This window comes from Triticum aestivum, chromosome 7A (genome assembly GCF_018294505.1).
Source record: "Triticum aestivum cultivar Chinese Spring chromosome 7A, IWGSC CS RefSeq v2.1, whole genome shotgun sequence".
In the NCBI taxonomy this organism is placed as follows: Eukaryota; Viridiplantae; Streptophyta; class Magnoliopsida; order Poales; family Poaceae; genus Triticum; species Triticum aestivum.
The window spans coordinates 705,393,360-705,411,817 of record NC_057812.1 but is presented as its reverse complement, the minus strand read 5'-3'; the positions used below and the strand labels follow the sequence as shown (position 1 = coordinate 705,411,817).

The window sequence follows — 18,458 nt, the reverse complement described above, 5'->3', positions numbered from 1 at the left end:
ATCTTATAATAACAAGATCGACTGGGAATAAAAGTAAGCACGACAGGCCTAAATACTTGTCCATAGGGATATTTCGGTGGTAGGGAATTGCAAAAGCAACGGCATAAGGTTTCGGGAGAACATCAGAGAGTATTGTCAGAATCTTCTGTTGAAGTAGTCGATCATTTGGCCTGAATGGGGCTCTCCGGGAGGAAGTATTTTCGAGAACCTAAAGTTAGATTTTAGTCAAATCATTTAACCCGAATAGAAGAGAGATCAGAGTCCCAGAGTAAGGATCGAGGAGTAAAAGATCCTAATACCACCCAGATGGCGACGTGGGCCCATGGGCCGCACAGCCATGTTAGAAAAACAGTTTTCATCGACTAGACTCAACTTCGGCCAAGGAGTTGGAAAGGGGATTCCTACAGGCAGTCAGCTCTGATACCAACTTGTGACGCCCCCGATTTAATCGTACACTAATCATACACGCAAACATGTACGATCAAGATCAGGGACTCACGGGAAGATATCACAACACAACTCTACAAATAAAATAAGTCATACAAGCATCATATTACAAGCCAGGGGCCTCGAGGGCTCGAATACAAGAGCTCGATCATAGACGAGTCAGCGGAAGCAACAATATCTGAGTACAGACATAAGTTAAACAAGTTTGCCTTAAGAAGGCTAGCACAAACTGGGATACAGATCGAAAGAGGCACAGGCCTCCAGCCTGGGATCCTCCTAACTACTCCTGGTTGTCGTCAGCGGGCATCACGTAGTAGTAGGCACCTCCGGTGTAGTAGGAGTCGTCGTCGAAGGTGGCGTCTGGCTCCTGGGCTCCAACATCTGGTTGCGACAACCAGGTAGAAGGGATAGGGGGAAAAGAGGGAGAAAGCAACCGTGAGTACTCATCCAAAGTACTCGCAAGCAAGGAGCTACACTACATATGCATGGGTAAATGTGTAAAGGGCCATATCGGTGGACTGAACTGCAGAAAGCCAGAATAAGAAGGGGGATAGCTAATCCTTTCGAAGACTACGCTTCTGGCAGCCTCCGTCTTGCAGCATGTAGAAGAGAGTAGACTGAATACCTCCAAGTAGCATCGCATAGCATAATCCTAACCGATGATCCTCCCCTCGTCGCCCTGTGAGAGAGCGATCACCGGTTGTATCTGGCACTTGGAAGGGTGTGTTTTATTAAGTATCCGGTTCTAGTTGTCATAAGGTCAAGGTACAACTCCAAGTCGTCCTGTTACCGAAGATCACGGCTATTCGAATAGATTAACTTCCCTGCAGGGGTGCACCACATACCCCAACACGCTCGATCCCATTTGGCCGGACACACTTTCCTGGGTCATGCCCGGCCTCGGAAGATCAACACGTCGCAACCCCACCTAGACCAACGGAGAGGTCAGCACGCCGGTCTAAACCTAAGCGCCCAGGGGTCTGGGCCCATCGCCCTTAGCAAACCTGCACGTTGCGTGGGCGGCCGGAAGCAGACCTAGCCTAGTGGCGTTCCAGTCCAATCCAGCGCGCGCCGCTCCGTTGCTGACGTCACGAAGGCTTTGGCTGATACCACGACGCCGGGATACCCATAACTACTCCCGCGTAGATGGTTAGTGCGTATAGACCAAATGGCCAGACTCAGATCAAATACCCAGATCTCGTTAAGCGTGTTAAGTATTCGCGAACGCCGACCAGGGCCTGGCCCACCTCTCTCCTAGGTGGTCTCAACCTGCCCTGTCGCTCCGCCTCAAAGTAATAGTCGGGGGCCGTCGGGAACCCAGGCCCACCTCTACCGGGATGGATCCACCTGCCCCTTCAGCCCCCATCTCCGAACAGTATCACAGGTAAGGTAACTGTGTAAAGTATATTGTATATGCCCGTGGTCACCTCCCGAAGTGATCACGGCCCAGTAGTATAGCATGGCAGACGGACAAGAGTGTAGGGCCACTGATGGAACACTAGCATCCTATACTAAGCAGTAGGATAGCAGGTAATGGTAACAACAGTAGTAGCAAGGATAGGCTATGCATCAGGATAGGAATAACGGAAAGCAGTAACATGCTACACTACTCTAATGCAAGCAGTATAGAGAAGAGTAGGCGATATCTGGTGATCAAAGGGGGGGGGGGCTTGCCTGGTTGCTCTGGCAAGAGAGAGGGGTCGTCAACACCGTAGTCGTACTGGGTAGCAGCGGCGTCGGTCTCGGTGTCTAGCGAGAGAAGAGGGGGAAGAAACAATAAATATAATGCAAGCATAGGCATAGTGATGCATGACATGACAAGTAACGGCGTTAGAGGTGCCCTAACGCGGTAGTAGGTGATACCGATGAAAGGGGATGACATCCGGGAAAGTACCCCCGGTGTTTCGCGTTTTCGGACCGGTGAACCGGAGGGGGAAAGTTGCGTGTTCGCTATGCTAGGGATGTGTGGTGGATAAACGGGCTGCGTATCCAGATTCGTCTCGCCGTTCTGAGCAACTTTCATGTTGAAAATAATTTAATCCGAGTTACGGATTAAAAGATATGATTTTCTAAAGATTTTACTAATTTCTGGAATTTAATTAATTATTTAATTTAATCCAAAATTTGGATTTATGACATCAGCATGATGTCATGCTGACGTCACCAGTCAACAGGGGTTGACTGGGTCAACTGATGCGTGGGTCCAGTGGGACCCACCTGTCATACTTTGTTATTTTAAGTAGGGTTTAGTTATCTGCTTAGTCTAATCTAATCAGGATTAATTAGTTTAGTTAATTAATTAGGTTAATTAAGCAAGATTAATTAAGTTAATTAATCCTTTAATTAATTAATTAATTTAATAATTTTATTTATTTATTATTTTTAATTCTTTTTCTTTTTTTTTCTCAGGGTGGGCCCCGTTCGGTCAGTGGCCTAGGGCCATAGCGGGCGTGCGGTTGCCCGCGATGCGGTTACGGGCGCCCCGTGCGGGGTCAAGCCCGTCCGGGGGGGCGAGGCAACCAGGGCACGGTGGGTGTCGCCGGCGAGCGGTGGGGTGCCGGGGTTGGCCGCCGGCGCGGCGGTGGCCTGCGGGGCCAGAGGCGGGGCACGGGACGAGCAGAGGCGGCGCGGTTCAGGTGACGGCGCGGGCAAGCCGATGAAGAAGTAGGGGAGGCGCGCGCTGGGGCGAGCAGCGGCGCGGGAGCAGCGCAGGCACGGCCCGGCACAGTTGGCGAGGGAGACCGCAGCCGGGGCGAGGCGAGCGTGGCCAACACTGGCGGCAGCGGCAGCGAGGCGTGCGTGGCTGGGCACGCAGCGGTGAGCGGGGCGATGCGGAGTGGTGCAGGCGTGCGCGGGCGCGTGCGTGCGTGAACGGCGGACGAGGCCATGGCCGATGCGGCGACGGCGGAAACGGCGAGGGTGGGCGCGCGCGGAGGACGGGGGCCGGCTGGTGGGCGCAACGCGCGGGCGTGAGGGGAGAGGGCGCGACCACGACAGAGATAGGAGGGAGGGGGGCTCACAGAGGAGGAGTAGGGCACGGGCAGTGGGCGCGGGGAGGAGGACGGGGACGGCGGCGTCGTTGGAGATGACAACGGCGATGGCGTCCGGCGAGGAGGCGTGGTCGAGGTAGCGTGAGGAGGAGACGAGGAGGCCATGGATCCGGCGACGAAGCTTGGCAGCGGGCAGCGGGCCGCGGAATCCACGGGCGGCAACGGCGACTTCGGCGAGGCGCGGTCGGGGTTGAGCCCCGATCCAGATCGGGGGCGAGAGGGACGAGAGAGTGGGGTGGGGATCGTGCGGGAGGGGAGTTAGGTTTTCGGTCGGGGTGGGGTTAGTAGGAGGGGAGGTGGGCCGGCCTGGTGGGGTGGCCGGCTGGGCCGAAGCCCAGCGAGGGAGGGGGGGTTGTTCTCCTTTTTTTATTTTGTTTTCTGTTTCTATCTTTTCTTTTATTTATTTTCTTGTATTGTTTTATTTCTAGTTTCTTTTATTTTTAGATTTATAAAAATTATAACTAGTACCTAAATTTGTATTTATAAACAATCTACTGTTAGATTAAATCTTGACCCATAATAAAATAGTTTTAATATTTTTATAAAATTCAATAGGCATTTGTTTAATTGTTTTCACTACTGTTTTAATTATTTTAGAGCCCTTAAACATTTTATCAAGGTTTGGTTTCTCCACCAAAATTATCTATGCAATAATTGGTTCACCCCGAACATTTTTGTTTCGATGTTTGAAAACTTTTATTGTATGCCATATTTGGAATTTGAATTTTGAACCGGTTTTTGAACTAACGAGGGATTAGCAGCAGTAACTGAGGTGACGTGGCATCATTAGCGGAGGTTCACTGTAGCTTAATTATCCGGGCGTCACACTGTTGGTTGCCTATGAGTGTGTGCATGCGATCCATAGGCGCAGGAGGAAGAAACCGCTATGTGCTGTCAAACTAGATATGATGAAGGCGTATGATCGTGTGGAATGAACTTTTCTGGAGCAGGTCATGCGGCGGCTTGGTTTTGCTCAGGGATGGGTGGATATGATTATGAGGTGTGTTCGGACAGCTAGATTCTCAGTCAAGCTCAACGGCGGCTTATCCGAGCTTTTTCTACCCACCCGGGGGCTCAGACATGGGGATCCGCTATCGCCATATTTGTTCTTGCTCTGTGTTGAAGGTTTTTCTACTCTCCTTAAGTGAGCCCAACAGGAGAGGAGAATTAGAGGTGCTTCGTTCGGTGGCACTAGCCCCCATGTGACTCACCTCCTCTTCGCCGATGATAGTATTGTATTCTTGGAGGGATCTCAAGGCAACCTCGAGACCCTCAGGAGCATCTTACAAGTGTATGAGCATGCGTCTGGGAAGCGGGTTAACCTTCAGAAGTCCTCTATTTTCTTTGGGAAGGGTTGCACGAAGGACAACGAAAACGTGTTGAAGGGAGTAATTGGCATCAACTCTGAAGCCCTCAGCGAAAAGTACCTTGGTCTACCGACGGCGGTGGGCAGATCCAAAGATGGCACCTTTAGATACGTCACAGAGATCTCAAAAGGCAAGGTGCGTGGATGGAAAGGACAGGGTCTCTCTAAGGCTGCGAAGGAAGTGCTAGCCAAATCCGGGTTACAAGCGACACCGACGTTCACTATGAGCTGTTTCCAACTATCCAAGAAAATATGCCGGAACCTGACTTCTATCTCTTCTAACTTTTGGTGGGGTTCAGCTCATGGTGAGAACAAGGTGCACTGGGTGCCCTGGGATAACATGTGCCTGTCAAAGAGAGAGGGAGGCATGGGGTTTAGAAATTATGAAGCTTTTAACCAGGCCCTCCTCGGCAAGCAAGCCTGGAGGATCTTGCAAGTCACAAAATCCCTATGTGCTAGGGTTTTACGAGCTAGATATTTCAAAGAATCGTCGATTATGAGTGCCACATGCCCAGCCAATGGATCCTTCACCTTCAGGAGCATCCTTCATGACCGAGATCTGCTGTGGGAAGGAGTGGTGTGGCGCATTGGGGATGGTGCAAAGGTGCTTATTCATCACGACAATTGGATACCTCATAGAAGTAGTCTTCGGCCACTGGGCCAGACCTTCGTTCCTGGATCGACCCGGGTCGCTGACTTGCTATCGGAGGAAGGAAACGCATGGAATGACGCCAAGGTTGATGAGATGTTTACTCCGGACAATGCTGCGGATATTAAGCAAATCCCGGTCTGTGGTCCGGGGGTGGACGGCTACCTTGCCTGGAACTATACCAAGGATGGAGTCTACTCGGTCCGGTCGGCGTATCACTTGGCGATGAACTTGAGAAGGGCCAATTCTGGACGCCCGGGGTCGTCTTCTTCAGTTAACTCTCATAGGAACTGGATGGCCATGTGGAGCACTCATGTACCCAAGAAGGTTAAGGTTCATTCGTGGAGAATCATGCGCAACGGTCTGGCCACTGGGTCCGAACTGCTGCGTAGAAGAATTAAACCGGGCGTCTTTTGTTGTGCTTGCGGAAGGGAGGAGTCGCTGCTGCACCGTTTCTGGAGCTGCCCTCACTCGCGTCAGTTCTTGGTGGATTTGGCAGCTAAGCGAAGCATCCAGGTCTCATTCCCTCTAGAGGGAATCGACTCTAACCAAGCTATTGGCAGGTGGCTTTGGAACTGGATGGGAGAAGCCCGAGAGGAGGAGAAAGAGATGATTATGCAGGGTCTCTATGGTCTTTGGCTGGCAAGAAATGAGGCGTGTGATGGGGTACGTATCAAAAACCCTTCAGATGTTGCAGGCACGGTGTCAACACGCATGGACGAATGGGCAGAAGCGGTGACAAAGAAAGCTCGCGTCGTTGCTACGCCTCCACCAGAAAAATGGAATCCGCCGGAGGCCGATTGGTTCAAGGTAAATGTGGACGGCGCGGTCTCATCTGTCACGGGGAATGGTGGAGGTGGGGTGGTGGTCAGGGATCATGCAGGCGCCTTCCGGGGTGCCCTGACCCAGCTCTTCCCAAACCAGTCGAGGCCAGAGATCGTCGAGTTGCTGGCGTGCTGCAAGGCCCTGGAGTTCGGACATGAGCTTGGCATCCAGCGGATGCATGTGGATATGGACTGTAGGGAAGCTGTCAGCATGATTAACTCTGCACCCCGGAACCTGTCAGTGGCGGGACCAATCGTGGAGGATATCAAAGAACTCATGCGGGGCTGGATAGGGTGTAAAGTCACTTGGCGAAGGCGAACAGCAAACCGAACGGCCCATACTTTGGCTAAGGTAGCTGTAGGAGACGGTGTTTCTCTGGTCTGGAGGTTTTCGCCTCCTGATTGTATCCTCAGTGTATTAGCAGACGAGATCCCAGACTTTGTTTAAATAAAGTAAGATGTTTCCCTTAAAAAAAGCAAATGTACGTGGGTGAAAGGGAGCATCTCTAGCAGACCTCTTAACCTGCGGAACTGAAAACCGTTTTTCAGTGCAGGTGGAATGTTTTCTCTAATGGATGGATATATAACTAAAATGATTAGGATATGTGTGAATATTTATGAATAATACTTAAAACTTGAAATTTAGTAAAATAATATTTGAAAGCACTAGAATGGAGTTACTATTCAAAAGCACTGAAATTGTGTGAAATAATTTATTGAAATATGTGTGAATGTCTGTGAAATATGCAAGTCGAAGGCTTTTACAATTGACTAAAATATAACTAAAATCATTAACATTTGTGTGAATATTAATGTGTAATATTTCAAAACTTGAAATGGAGTGATATAATATTTGAAAGCACATGAATGGAGTTAATATTCAATAGCACTGAGATCGTGTGAAATAATTGATCAAAATATGTGTGAAATGCATGTGAAGTATTTATGGATTATAGTTTGATTTTTTTTAAATGATAAAAAGTGACTAATGTATTTGAAAGTATTTATGAATTATTGTTGTTGTTTTTTAATGATGAAAAAAGTAAGTGAAAATTCACATAAATTTCAATGTTTATGGTTACATTTAAATATTTTCATAAATAATTAACACATATTTCAATTATTTCACTTGATTTCTGAATTATTTAACATATATTTCAGCTGATTGAAATAGTGAAATATAAAGTAGTTTAAAATGTATCCAAGATTGGTCTTGTGCTAGGTCTTGTCATGAGGCATTGAACTATATGAAAAAACAAAAATAGAACTTCAGCTTAAAGAAATCAATCATCTAAATTATCACAGGGAAATAAAATGTACTAGTAGAATGCCCGTGCGTTGCCACGGGCTTTTTAGTTTTTTTTTAAATTGCACGTATATAAAAACTTAGTGAAATTTTGGCCACATCCAACAACGTTTCCTCAGGTCCGTTGTCGATGGATTATTTTGTAACGTCAACATAACCATCTTCATCTCTCTCATACTTTGTGAAAATAAACACAGAGGAATACACCTTTTGTATTATCATGTGCAACATATATATAAAGAAAAACAATTAACTGTACGCATATCTTCTGATTGTGTAGAACTTGACAAGTATTTAGTCCGGTCCATCATAGTTACACAGTGATTTTGTCAATTGACATTTTCAAAGTAGCAGCTGAAGACATTGGTTTTCATCTTTGATCTACGAAAATGAACATATAAAGAGTGAGGCGTTCTGGCTCTCGGCCTCCACGGAGGCCTTTTTTTTTGAAAAATTCAAATTTCAAACTTGTGAGTTTCAAAAAAATCTGAACTTTTTTTGTACAAGTAAACAAGGATGTTTTGTGTATGTGTGTAAAATTTCAGAATGAAATAGCTTGAAATGCGATCTGTACAAAAAAGACAAATTCATGGCTTTTTTGGATGAATAGTATCATGTGTTAAAAAGGTTCAAATTTGTCTTTTTTGCACAACCCTGATTTCAACGTATTCTGTCCTGAAAATTTACGCACTTGTGCATTACGCGGAGGCCGTTTTTCTTGAAAAATTCAAATTTCAAACTTGTGAGTTTAAAAAAAACTGACCTTTTTTGTACAAGGAACAAGGATGTTCTGTGTATGTGTGTAAAATTTCAGAATGAAATAGCTTGAAATGCGATCTGTACAAAAAAGATAAATTCATGGCCTTGGAGGATGAATAGTATCATGTGTTAAAAATGCTCAAATTTGTCTTTTTTGCACAGCCCTCATTTCAACGTATTATGTCCTGAAAATTTACACAATTGTGAATTATTTGAAATGTAAAAAAAACATGAATTTTGATTCATTTTGAATTTTTTAAAAACCGGCCTCATTGGAGCTCGGCCTCCAAAAGGGATTTTCGCATATACTAAGAAAAATAAGCTAATACATAATATATATTCATTGGTTAGCTGCTAGATGTAAGCGTGGACCCTGCTTTCTAGTAGAGTGAGTTGCATCCCAATTATAATAAATTGTAGGCTCACCTAAAATCAATTTTTTGATAATTATTCTTTAGAAATGGCTTGTTATGGTATCTGATATTTTTTTACTATATAAAACAGTATGTGACATTTTTTTCATAACAAACCGTCACTTTTCCCTAACAAGTATGTGATATTTTCACCATATAAAAAGTATCGCTCATTTTTCTTCGTATCTTACAAAAGCAATTCACTCTTTCTTAGGCATACCGCATGGCACAAGGCTCACACTCACATCTCATTCCTCCGGCCTGCTCTTCCCTCCATGACATCTACGCCGCCATATCTCCCTGCCACGGCTTCTCACTGTCGCCTCCCCTCGACACCACAACATTCAGCTCACACCTTTCTTCCACGGCCGTCTCCCTTTCCCTTCACGGCGTCACCCAACCTCTCCTCTAACCTCCATGGCGTCCCTTGCCGATTCTTGGTGCAAGGAGTGCACAATGTCATAGCCAACTGCTTGAAGGCCTGGAGGTGTCTCTTTCAAGTGGAGGTAGCTAGGAGCTGGCAGAGCCGACGATGGCATCGATCCATACGTGACCGCATCATTGTGTTTCTTCCCACGGTCTCACGGTCTGGAAGGCGAAACACGATTTATGTGTATGTATATATACACATAAAACGTATAACTACCGAACAGACGTGGGCTCTGATAGTTATTTTAGAAATACATCTGGGGTTGGACGTGTTGCACCAATGCTATTGCTGAATCAAGCAATTAATCGGTAATTGGTTTCCATGCACTGGACCTCATATGCCGGCACAAACAAAAAATAGCCATGGACTGGATTGGGACATATGAAACATACGAAAATCTGAAAGGAAGAAACACTCCTTCCTTTGAAAATAAAATATTAGGCTAGCTAAGTGCCCGTCTCTTCTGTTATCTTCTATATCTAAATAGCTAGCCCCCACTAACTATTTCTCTCAACATGCAAGCATGCCACATCATTGCACAACATGCATGAGAAAAGGCCCACCCCCACTATCATATGTCTCTCAACATGCAAGCATGCCACTTCATCATGACATGCATGAAAAAAAGACTTATCTCAACATGTAACATACATGAGGGTTTTCATTCTATTATGCTATATACATTTAATAAACATTTTACAACTATATAGTAATCAAGCACAATAAATTATATGTATTTTTATTGTTAGCTTTTTATATTATTACTTCAAATATTCATGTTTCATACAACGAGTCACATTGAAATATGTTGCAAAATATTCCCGCAACAACGTGCGGGGTATCATCTAGTTAGAATAACATCAAGATCAATCACACGATCATACTAAAACACATAACTGATCCCCGCGTCGCCCGCATCTGGCGACACGGGGGAAACCTCGACCGCCGGCGGAAGCCCCGCCCTCCACCACCTCCGCTGCTTCGCCGCTGCCGGAGGGCCGGCCGGGGAACCCGCGCCGTGCCTGGGGATGGCGGCGGCGGGGCGGTTTTTGGTCTCCCTGGCGTCGGAGGCCCCTTCCCCGCCGCCCCAGATCCGATCTGGCGCACGGCGGCCTTCCCTCCTCCAACAGCTGCCCTCTCCCCTGCCTGTCCGGCGCGGCGGCGCGGCACGCCCTTCGTGCTCCTCCCCGCCCACCCTTGCCTCCTCCATCGGCGCAGCCCTTCTTCTTCGCGCTGCTGTTCATGGGGGGCGTGCGCAAGGCCCTTGGGTGGAGGTGGCCGGGCTGGCCGAGGCTTGGCCCTGCCCCGTGCAGGCCACTCTCCGTCACTGACGGCGTCTCCTCCGAGCCGCGGCGCCGACATCTGCAGGTGTGAGGTCATGGGTGTCTTCATTGGCAGCGGTAGAAGCTTCGTGGTGGATCCTTGCCGGCTCCGCTCCGATCCCGACGGTCACGGACCTGCGTTCTCCGGTGTCCATGGCATGCCGGTGTCCTACCGGCGCGATTTTGGCCCCGGTGCTTGGGTTGCTGCGTCCTTTCCAGCTTCTCTGGCTCGCCGGTGTTCTGGCTACTCCGTCCTCGGCAGCTCGGAAGTGCGCTCCCCTTCCGGTTCCTGGCTTGCCGACGGCGCCGGTCGTCACCCCTACCCATCCGCGTCGGCTCTCTACCTTGCTGCCTTCCCGACCCCATCCTCCTACACGCCATGTCGGCTCCAAAGCTCGTGTTTTTTCGGCGGCAGATGCAGCCCCACCCCTTCCCCCCTAATGAGGTGGCGATCGATCGGCGGGCGGGCTTCCTCATCTTCAGTTCCTCATCTGGTGGCTATGGGATTGCACGGACAGTTCCTCATCTGGTGGCTATGGGATTGCACGGACACAAGCTTGGCGAAATCCATGCTCGGCTTGCCGATGCTGGCAGCGGCGACACTCGTGGGTGTCGTTTTCCTTGTTGGAGGCGCTGTCATGGCCTCTCACCGTGCCCCTCTTCGAGCTTCGGGGGAAACTCTAGGTCCGATTTGTCGGATCGGATGGCGACGGCCTCACAATGCCGTTTCCCTTCTTGAAGGCGTCATCTTGCTTGCTCGCGGTGTCCCCGGTGTTGGCTCTGAAGATGTTCGATGTTGTGCTCATCCGATCTGCCTCTCAAGTTTTAGGCTTGGTGGGTTTTGTTGTGTCTTTTCCCTGTTCGGGCTGAGCATCCCTCTCCCTGCTCTCGGTTCGTTGTACCCTCTATTGTACTCATTTTCTCTTCTTCTATCAATGAAAAGATACGCAAGCTTTGTGTATTCGTGAAAAAAAAATAACTGATCCAGAATCACAACTACACAAAATCAACCCAATCAATTATGAGCACTTAACATCATGAACTTCATGCTTCAGGTCACTCATTTCATGAGTAATTGGTTCAGTTTTTTAATTCTATTCTCTCTTTCTGTAATGGTAACTCCATCGATTGTACAACTTTCCACCTCATGTAATGATAAAGGGCAGGGCTCCTATCAGACACAAAATGGTGAAGAAAACCTTCGGCGAAGTTTTTGCAAAGAGTGAGTGGCCGACAACACTAACTTCTCTGAAAAGTAGTACAATTTCAGCTGCTCGATGGATTTTTTTTTGAGTGTGCCGGGGACACATTGCATTATCAGCAACGTACCAATGACAAAATTTGTACCTATTATCAAGTTCCAATGAATGGCGCCCTGAGAAGATCTATTCCAGGATGCATGATCAGTGTTAAAGCTTAGATTGAAAAAATAGAAGAATGTTATCGTCTGAGATGTGCATTACTACCATGGAGGCATTCCTTCATGCACCTGTTCTCTATCATATCAAACATCAGGAACACTGAAACATAAATAAAATAAAAATGCATTAGGAGAAACAAAAATCAGGGAAGGAAGACAAGCGTGGTGGGTGAACCTGCCATGTCCTTCTAAAGAATCCTCAGAGCAGCTGCAACTCCGGGTAGAAGGGCACCCTCCTGCTCGTCTCGTTCCTGTCGCTGCCACCCACATGGCACACATTTGCGAGGAGGCCATCAGCTTAGCAGGCACGGTGTCACAGAGCAGGCACTTGCCTGTAAAGCCCATAATGTAGCATCATGGGTGGGATCACGCCGGAGTGTGGTCAGTGGCAAATTCTGAACTCCTGTTCCAGAGTGCCATGTCGAAACACTCATGAACTAACGATCCCATAGCAGATATACAGTAACTCCAGGGAAACAATAACTTGCTTTTTCTGAATTAATAGAAGCATCAAGAACTCCGATGGTTTCTCAGAATTTGCTTGGAGACGACAAATAATATGAGAAGACCAATCAGAGAACTATGAATCATCAATATGTGACCTGGGCTTCAACTATACTAACACAGAATTTAGCACATGGGATTAATACCCCTAAAAAATACCTTGATGTGAGCCCGAATTTGATTAGTTTGCTAATAAATTTGTTTTTTCCCCTTTGGTTTATAAAGCCTCCTACTATTTTTTTTTGTCTCTACAAGGACACACCAAAAGAACCCGTTAGACAAGAAATACGTAAACATGCACAGATGAGTATATGAGATGGTTAACATATATCTGCGTATTTGCCGCAAAGATGAGATGGTCAACATATAAGAAGGCGCAATCCAAAGCCTAAGTGGCACAACATTTGTAGAAACTGCAAGCCGAATCAAACAACGACAAAACTGAAGAGCGTTGATTTTGCTTCATCATCCACAAAGTACCTAAAGAAGCTCATCCTGAACATTCCAAAGCAAGTATGGCGTAGAAGAGAACCTGTTAAAAACATACTGCCTTTTTACATGCTTTTCTTCATATTCTATTTGTGACTTCCAATAAATAGATATAGAATTGCATGTATATGCGCAGAAGCAGTTAGTGGCATGCTACAAAACCAGTTTATCCAGCTTCAAAATATTCATCCGAAAGATGACAACGATCCATTTTTTATCATCAAACAAAGTACCAAAAATATCCAAAAAGGTTACAATATATCAGCATCCTATGAGAGCTGAAATTTGTCTCTAATAGTAATTTTATCAGTATAACAATATATCATGCATAAGAGGGCTTATAGTGTATGTACTGTTAAAGTTGGGATGTTGTTGCAACTCCAGAACTATTTATAACCATACTTGGTAAATCATAAAGCTCTAACTTCCAGAGTTCATAAGATTTAGTTTTTCCTAAAAAATAGCTTCACCCTCACACAATGAGTTTTTTTACTTTGCATTGCAAAAGAAGGAAACAAACTTGTAGGCTCCAGATTTACTGGCTCTATAATATCGTGAGGTGATTTCGCCTAGAAGGTAATAAACCAATCACCAAATTAGTTCAGATTGTTGAGAGAACACCGATTGAGTAGGAAACTGATCTCTCATCCATTCACTTGAACATTATAGAGATAAGGATCTTGCAAGCTACAAAATCTGCATGACTACGAAGGAAACATCATGTCATGGCATTCAACTACTTGTCAGCTTGTACATTAGGAAGACAACATATGCATACTAAATTACTAACGTGTCCTGCTAGGTCAGAGTTAGCTGCAGCATGCAACGACCTTCATCATATCGTCCACATATATTGCTGATCGGCGCTGAATTTGACATAACTCATATGCTTAGGTCTAGTCTTAGCAACAAAAGGTAGCCAAAAAAATCCAACAAGCAGTGCGTGGGAACAGGCAAGTATTACATCTGGCCTTTGCTCGGAGGTGAAGCTTCATGGCTTCGTCGTAGTGGTAGATCACGATCCTGGAAGTGCCGCGGCGCCCTCGGCGACCACCTCGACTTGCACAAAGCGAGACACGTCCATGATGATTGGCCTCCACCAGCCCTCAACGTCGCCATCATGGAGGAACAGCTGAGCCTCCACGAGCAGCTCGCGCTGTATGAGATGCATGAGAGTTGGCTCGGTGCGGGAGGTAGGCTGGAGGAGCAGATCGTGCGGCGACGCGCACCTGCGGACAAGAGGAGCAGGACGGGTCGACCTCCGGGCCGCACATGAGAGGTCGGCAGGTGATGGCCTGAGATCTGCGTTGTTCCTCGGTCATCACATGGTCGTGGGATACATGAGGTGAGGAGGGATGTGGAGAGAACCGGTGGAATTGTTAGGCTAGAAAATTTTGGTATGCTAAAAAAACTGAAGTGGTAGGTGGGATTGGACCGGGAAGTTAGGATTTGATCGTGGATTATTTCCAGAAGAGAATTGCCTTACCTGGAAACTGGGGATTACAACACGATTATTCCGTCGATCGGAAAAGACTTGAATTACGATCGAAGCGAAACGATGGAAGCGAATGACGACGTACCACGACCTACCATCAAAACCGCAGATTCCTAGGATTGGCTTTGTATATGGAAGGGAAGGATGAAAGTATTGGTGTTTTATATGGAAGAGTGGGATGGATGGAAGGATGGAAGGGTTGGTTTGGTTCTGGTGATGCATGAATTAAAACCAGTCCTGGTTTTCGGAGGGAGGAAAAAAATTGGTGGGAAGGAGATCGCCTGGTGGAGGAGAGATCGATGGAAGGGTGGGAACGAACGAAACGAACGAACGACTTACCTACTGAGACATTAGGAGTAGAGAAGATTAGGAGTAGAGATGACTTTTGTTTGGGATAAAATGCAAGCAGCTGCCACTTTAATACCAAACACACAAACTCAGGATACCAAACACACCAGAATTCAATTGGTGTAGGGGTGGACCATTACAGGTTGCTTCTAAGCCTTAGGCAACAATAGAGGCAGCTTTCTAAAGACCATGGAGCTTTTAGATGTTCATGACTCAGGAGGCGACGGTTATGTATGAGCGGTACGATGCCATGGCCACCATGGCCAGCCCCACTCCACCTCTCGGAGTCACCACGGGAGGCTTCCTAATTAGATGGATATGACAACTACGGCGACAAGCTAGATGGTGCATTGACCATCAAGGAGCAGCGGACTTGGACAAGCAGCAGCCACTCGCCGCTGCGTCCGTTGACCGGCGTCGGCACCAGCTGCGTCGCAATGCACCCGGTATATCTGCACTCAGTATAAATAATAAAGGTGGATTTACTACAGTTCTTGATTGATTGAGACCATTAATAAAAATGTAACATTCTTATGGTATCAAAGGAAGAACATAACATAGACACGAACACTGCCACATTCAGAAAAAGAACAGGTCCGCAATGATGCTACAGTAATTAACCAAAACATATACATGACGATCGCTAGGCAAAGCAATGTAAATAGTGTCATCCTATAGGCATGGTGATGACGTCCAACGAACCCCATGCTGCTGAAATCACGGTCGTCTTGAATTGAGAATGCTGCTCTGTTTGCGGCTCCATCGAATCTGAACAAGCAAGACAGAAGTTCAGGTCAGACCAGAGAAGACTTTTGGGGTCCAATTTGTACACATATTCGAGAGTTTACGAGCTTAAAGGAACGAATTATAGGCATTATATTGGGCTATATATGGCAGCAGAACAGCATCCGTTCCATCAGTAAGGTTCATCTAAATCGGATTTGAAATATGAGACGCTGTTGTGTCTTCAGCTTCAGCACTGTAATTTGCAATGCAGGTTGGAGCACGTAACAAGACCGAGAAATGTACACAAAAGAAACCAGCACTGAAAATCTTAGGTCATTCTAAACTGGTAGTAGCTTAGTGGTTGCCTAGCTTAAGTCACTTAAGAAAATATATCAGGGGTTCTAGCCACAATCAATAAATGATAGATGTGAAGCCTATAACTGATTTAAGAGACTTGACCCAAATCACACTGCTCTTTCTTTGTTATTAAGAGCAATGACTCAGGCAGTTATTTGTGAACACAGTAATTAGGCAGAGATTTTCTTTTGTACGATTCTCTTAAAACAGCAATTGCAACAAACAGGGCAACAGATCACAAATATGTTCATTTTCCCATGACTGAGCACAAAAACATAACGACTACTAAATCATGTAAACAAGAATGGCCAATTGCAACACTGAACAATCCATGTGAAAACTATGAAGGGAAATGCATAACATAACTGGAAATGCAGTAGAAAGTATACCACTTCATATCGTCGGCGAAGACAGCGATGGCGGGAAGTGGGCATATATGCGCGTCCTGGACAAGGACTTCCCGAAAGGCTTGACACAGACCCTCTCAAGCTGCAACTTCTTGACGTCCACCGAGATATACTCCAACAAGTCTGGCATCACCATAGACAAGCCAACGAGCCGTGGGGCTTCAGAACATATCAGGAGCACACACCTCTCTGTTGCCGCTTTGAGATAATGCAGGCCCTCAGGACCTAGTGAGAAGGTCTTCACCATCTGCCACTGACCGGAATTCTTGCCTTTGTTGTGCCTAACGCTATAGCAGAGGTCATGTTTGCTGCCACCTGCAGTTCCATCACGGATCCCAAACAGCCCAAGCCTGCCTTGCCCTGCCTCCACAATGGCCACGCCTAGCGTGCCCCAACCAGAGGATGGGAGCTCGGCGATGGAGAACTCCATCCTCTGGATGTTAAGCACGAGCAACTCTTTCCTCTTGATATTGGTGGAGTCCCAGTAGAAGCAGCCATATGCGTGGTGCCGCCTGAGATAAGCAGGATCCATCGGCGACACTGGCATGGCCGACCAAAGCATGGGTGCCGCCGCTCGCCACTGCCCGGTGCTCGAAGAGAATACAAAGGGGGCCAGCTTAGTCTCGCAATGCACCATTGAGATCACCGTGAATGCCGTTGCCGTCCCTTCCGCCGCCTGATCGTTCTCGCTGAGGGGAAGGAGGAGAGGCTCGTCCGAGGGCCCGCGTAGCACGGGGGGCGGGCGCTCCGCCGAGGCGACGAGGGCGTCGGGCACCGGGGGGAGCAGGACGTAGCGGCGGTGCAGGGGGTCGCACACCGCGAGCTCCCTGCAGATCGGGGGCCGCGCGTCCTTCCCGTGGTCCCGGCCGAGGAGGACGCGGCCGTCGCGGATGTCCATCGGGATCCAGCGGCAGTGGGAGGGGAGGAAGGAGAAGGAGAAGTCAGCGGCGCTGGCAAGCGCGCGGGCGGCGGGCGCGGCGGGGTGGGGCGGGAGCGCGGGCTGGAAGCCGTCGAGGTCGATGAAGGCGAGAAACCGCGGGGCGTGGAGGCGGCGGAAGCGGCGCAGGAAGGAGGCGTCGGTGGCGAGGCGGCGGAAGGCGGGGCAGGCGGCCGAGGCGCGGGCGAGGTCCTCCGGCTCGGGCAGCCGGAGGAGGATTTCAGTGAGGAGGCTGCCCGGGAGCTCCATCAGCGTCGGGGCCATCTCCTTGCCGGCCACCGGCGGTGTCGAGGAGGGGAAGTGGTCGCCGACGACGGGAGCGGAAGGCCGGTAAAATCGGACGAGATGGTGGGGTGGAAGGGGAAGAGGCGGCGGCGGCTGTGCGTGGGTGGGGTGCTGCTGCAGTCTTGGCCGACTACTTGTATTCCCTGGCCTGAAGAGGGTTACAAAATGAAATTCTAAAATCAAACTACTATGAACATTCTGTAAAGTAGATGCAATTTGTAGACTCCTTGGCTTCTCCCAGCCATTGTAACTTTATTGATTTTGGTATGAGATTCTCAGAGCCGGTGTGTATTTTCAAGATGTTTTCAAATTGATTTGTTGTCAATCAACTAGACAGGTTTTTCAGTCCCTTTTTCCAAACTATTAAGGACGGTATAACCGCACCTAATCCCTGCCCTCACAGCGATTTGGATTTTCGGTCATCCGTTTTATTGATCCGCGAGTTCCTGGACGTCAGATTTTATGTCAAGGCAACTTGTTCCGCGATCTATTTAAACTGGCCCAGTTGTCCTGTGGGCTGCTGTTCCACGGGCCGAAACGGACGCCTCCGGTGCACTGGGCCGTCGGCCAGCCCATTCTACTGCGTGGGCTTCGAGGAATCCATCGAAGGATCGACCGACTCGGCGGTCTTCCTCCATCCAGTGGCTCCGGCCTAGGCGCGCCTCGCGAGGGATTCCGACGCGGCTGGGGATCAATCCGAGGCGAGGCTTGCCATTGATCCGGCGACGGAGGGGATCGATCCGAGGTGAGGCATCCGGCCTCCATCCAAGGCGATGTGCGCGAGGATCCGACGATCGACAGGATCCCGCCACGTAGCAGATGGGCGACGTTTCCTCTTTGCCGTCACCGTTGCTCCTTGCCGCAGCCACTCGTGGCCATGGCGGCCAGGGTTCACCTCCAACCTCGGCGCGTCCCGTCCTCCCG

General features: G+C 48.2%; 1 protein-coding gene and 1 long non-coding RNA gene across 3 annotated transcripts; both read right to left on the bottom strand.

Annotated features, from left to right (window-relative positions):
• Positions 1–11,712: 11,712 nt before the first annotated feature.
• LOC123146837 (uncharacterized) lies at positions 11,713–14,575 on the bottom strand. 2 transcript variants are annotated; one of them, XR_006472926.1, is made up of 3 exons: positions 12,162–14,575; positions 12,033–12,086; positions 11,713–11,951 (listed from the first exon to the last, which is right to left on the bottom strand). It is a non-coding gene; the product is annotated as an uncharacterized lncRNA (long non-coding RNA). The 2 variants fall into 2 exon arrangements; XR_006472927.1 differs by having other exon boundaries at positions 12,033–12,062.
• A 761-nt stretch (positions 14,576–15,336) lies between these two features.
• On the bottom strand, positions 15,337–17,691 carry LOC123146836 (uncharacterized). Its single transcript, XM_044566112.1, has 2 exons — positions 16,295–17,691; positions 15,337–15,590 (listed from the first exon to the last, which is right to left on the bottom strand). The coding sequence occupies exon 1, from the start codon at positions 17,511–17,513 to the stop codon at positions 16,299–16,301; it is 1,215 nt and encodes a 404-aa protein (XP_044422047.1). The 5' UTR covers positions 17,514–17,691; the 3' UTR covers positions 15,337–15,590; positions 16,295–16,298.
• Positions 17,692–18,458: the final 767 nt, after the last annotated feature.

Coding starts and splice junctions, on each gene's coding strand:
- LOC123146836 (XM_044566112.1), bottom strand. CDS start 17,513: ATGGCCCCGACGCTGATGGAGCTCCCGGGCAGCCTCCTCACTGAAATC.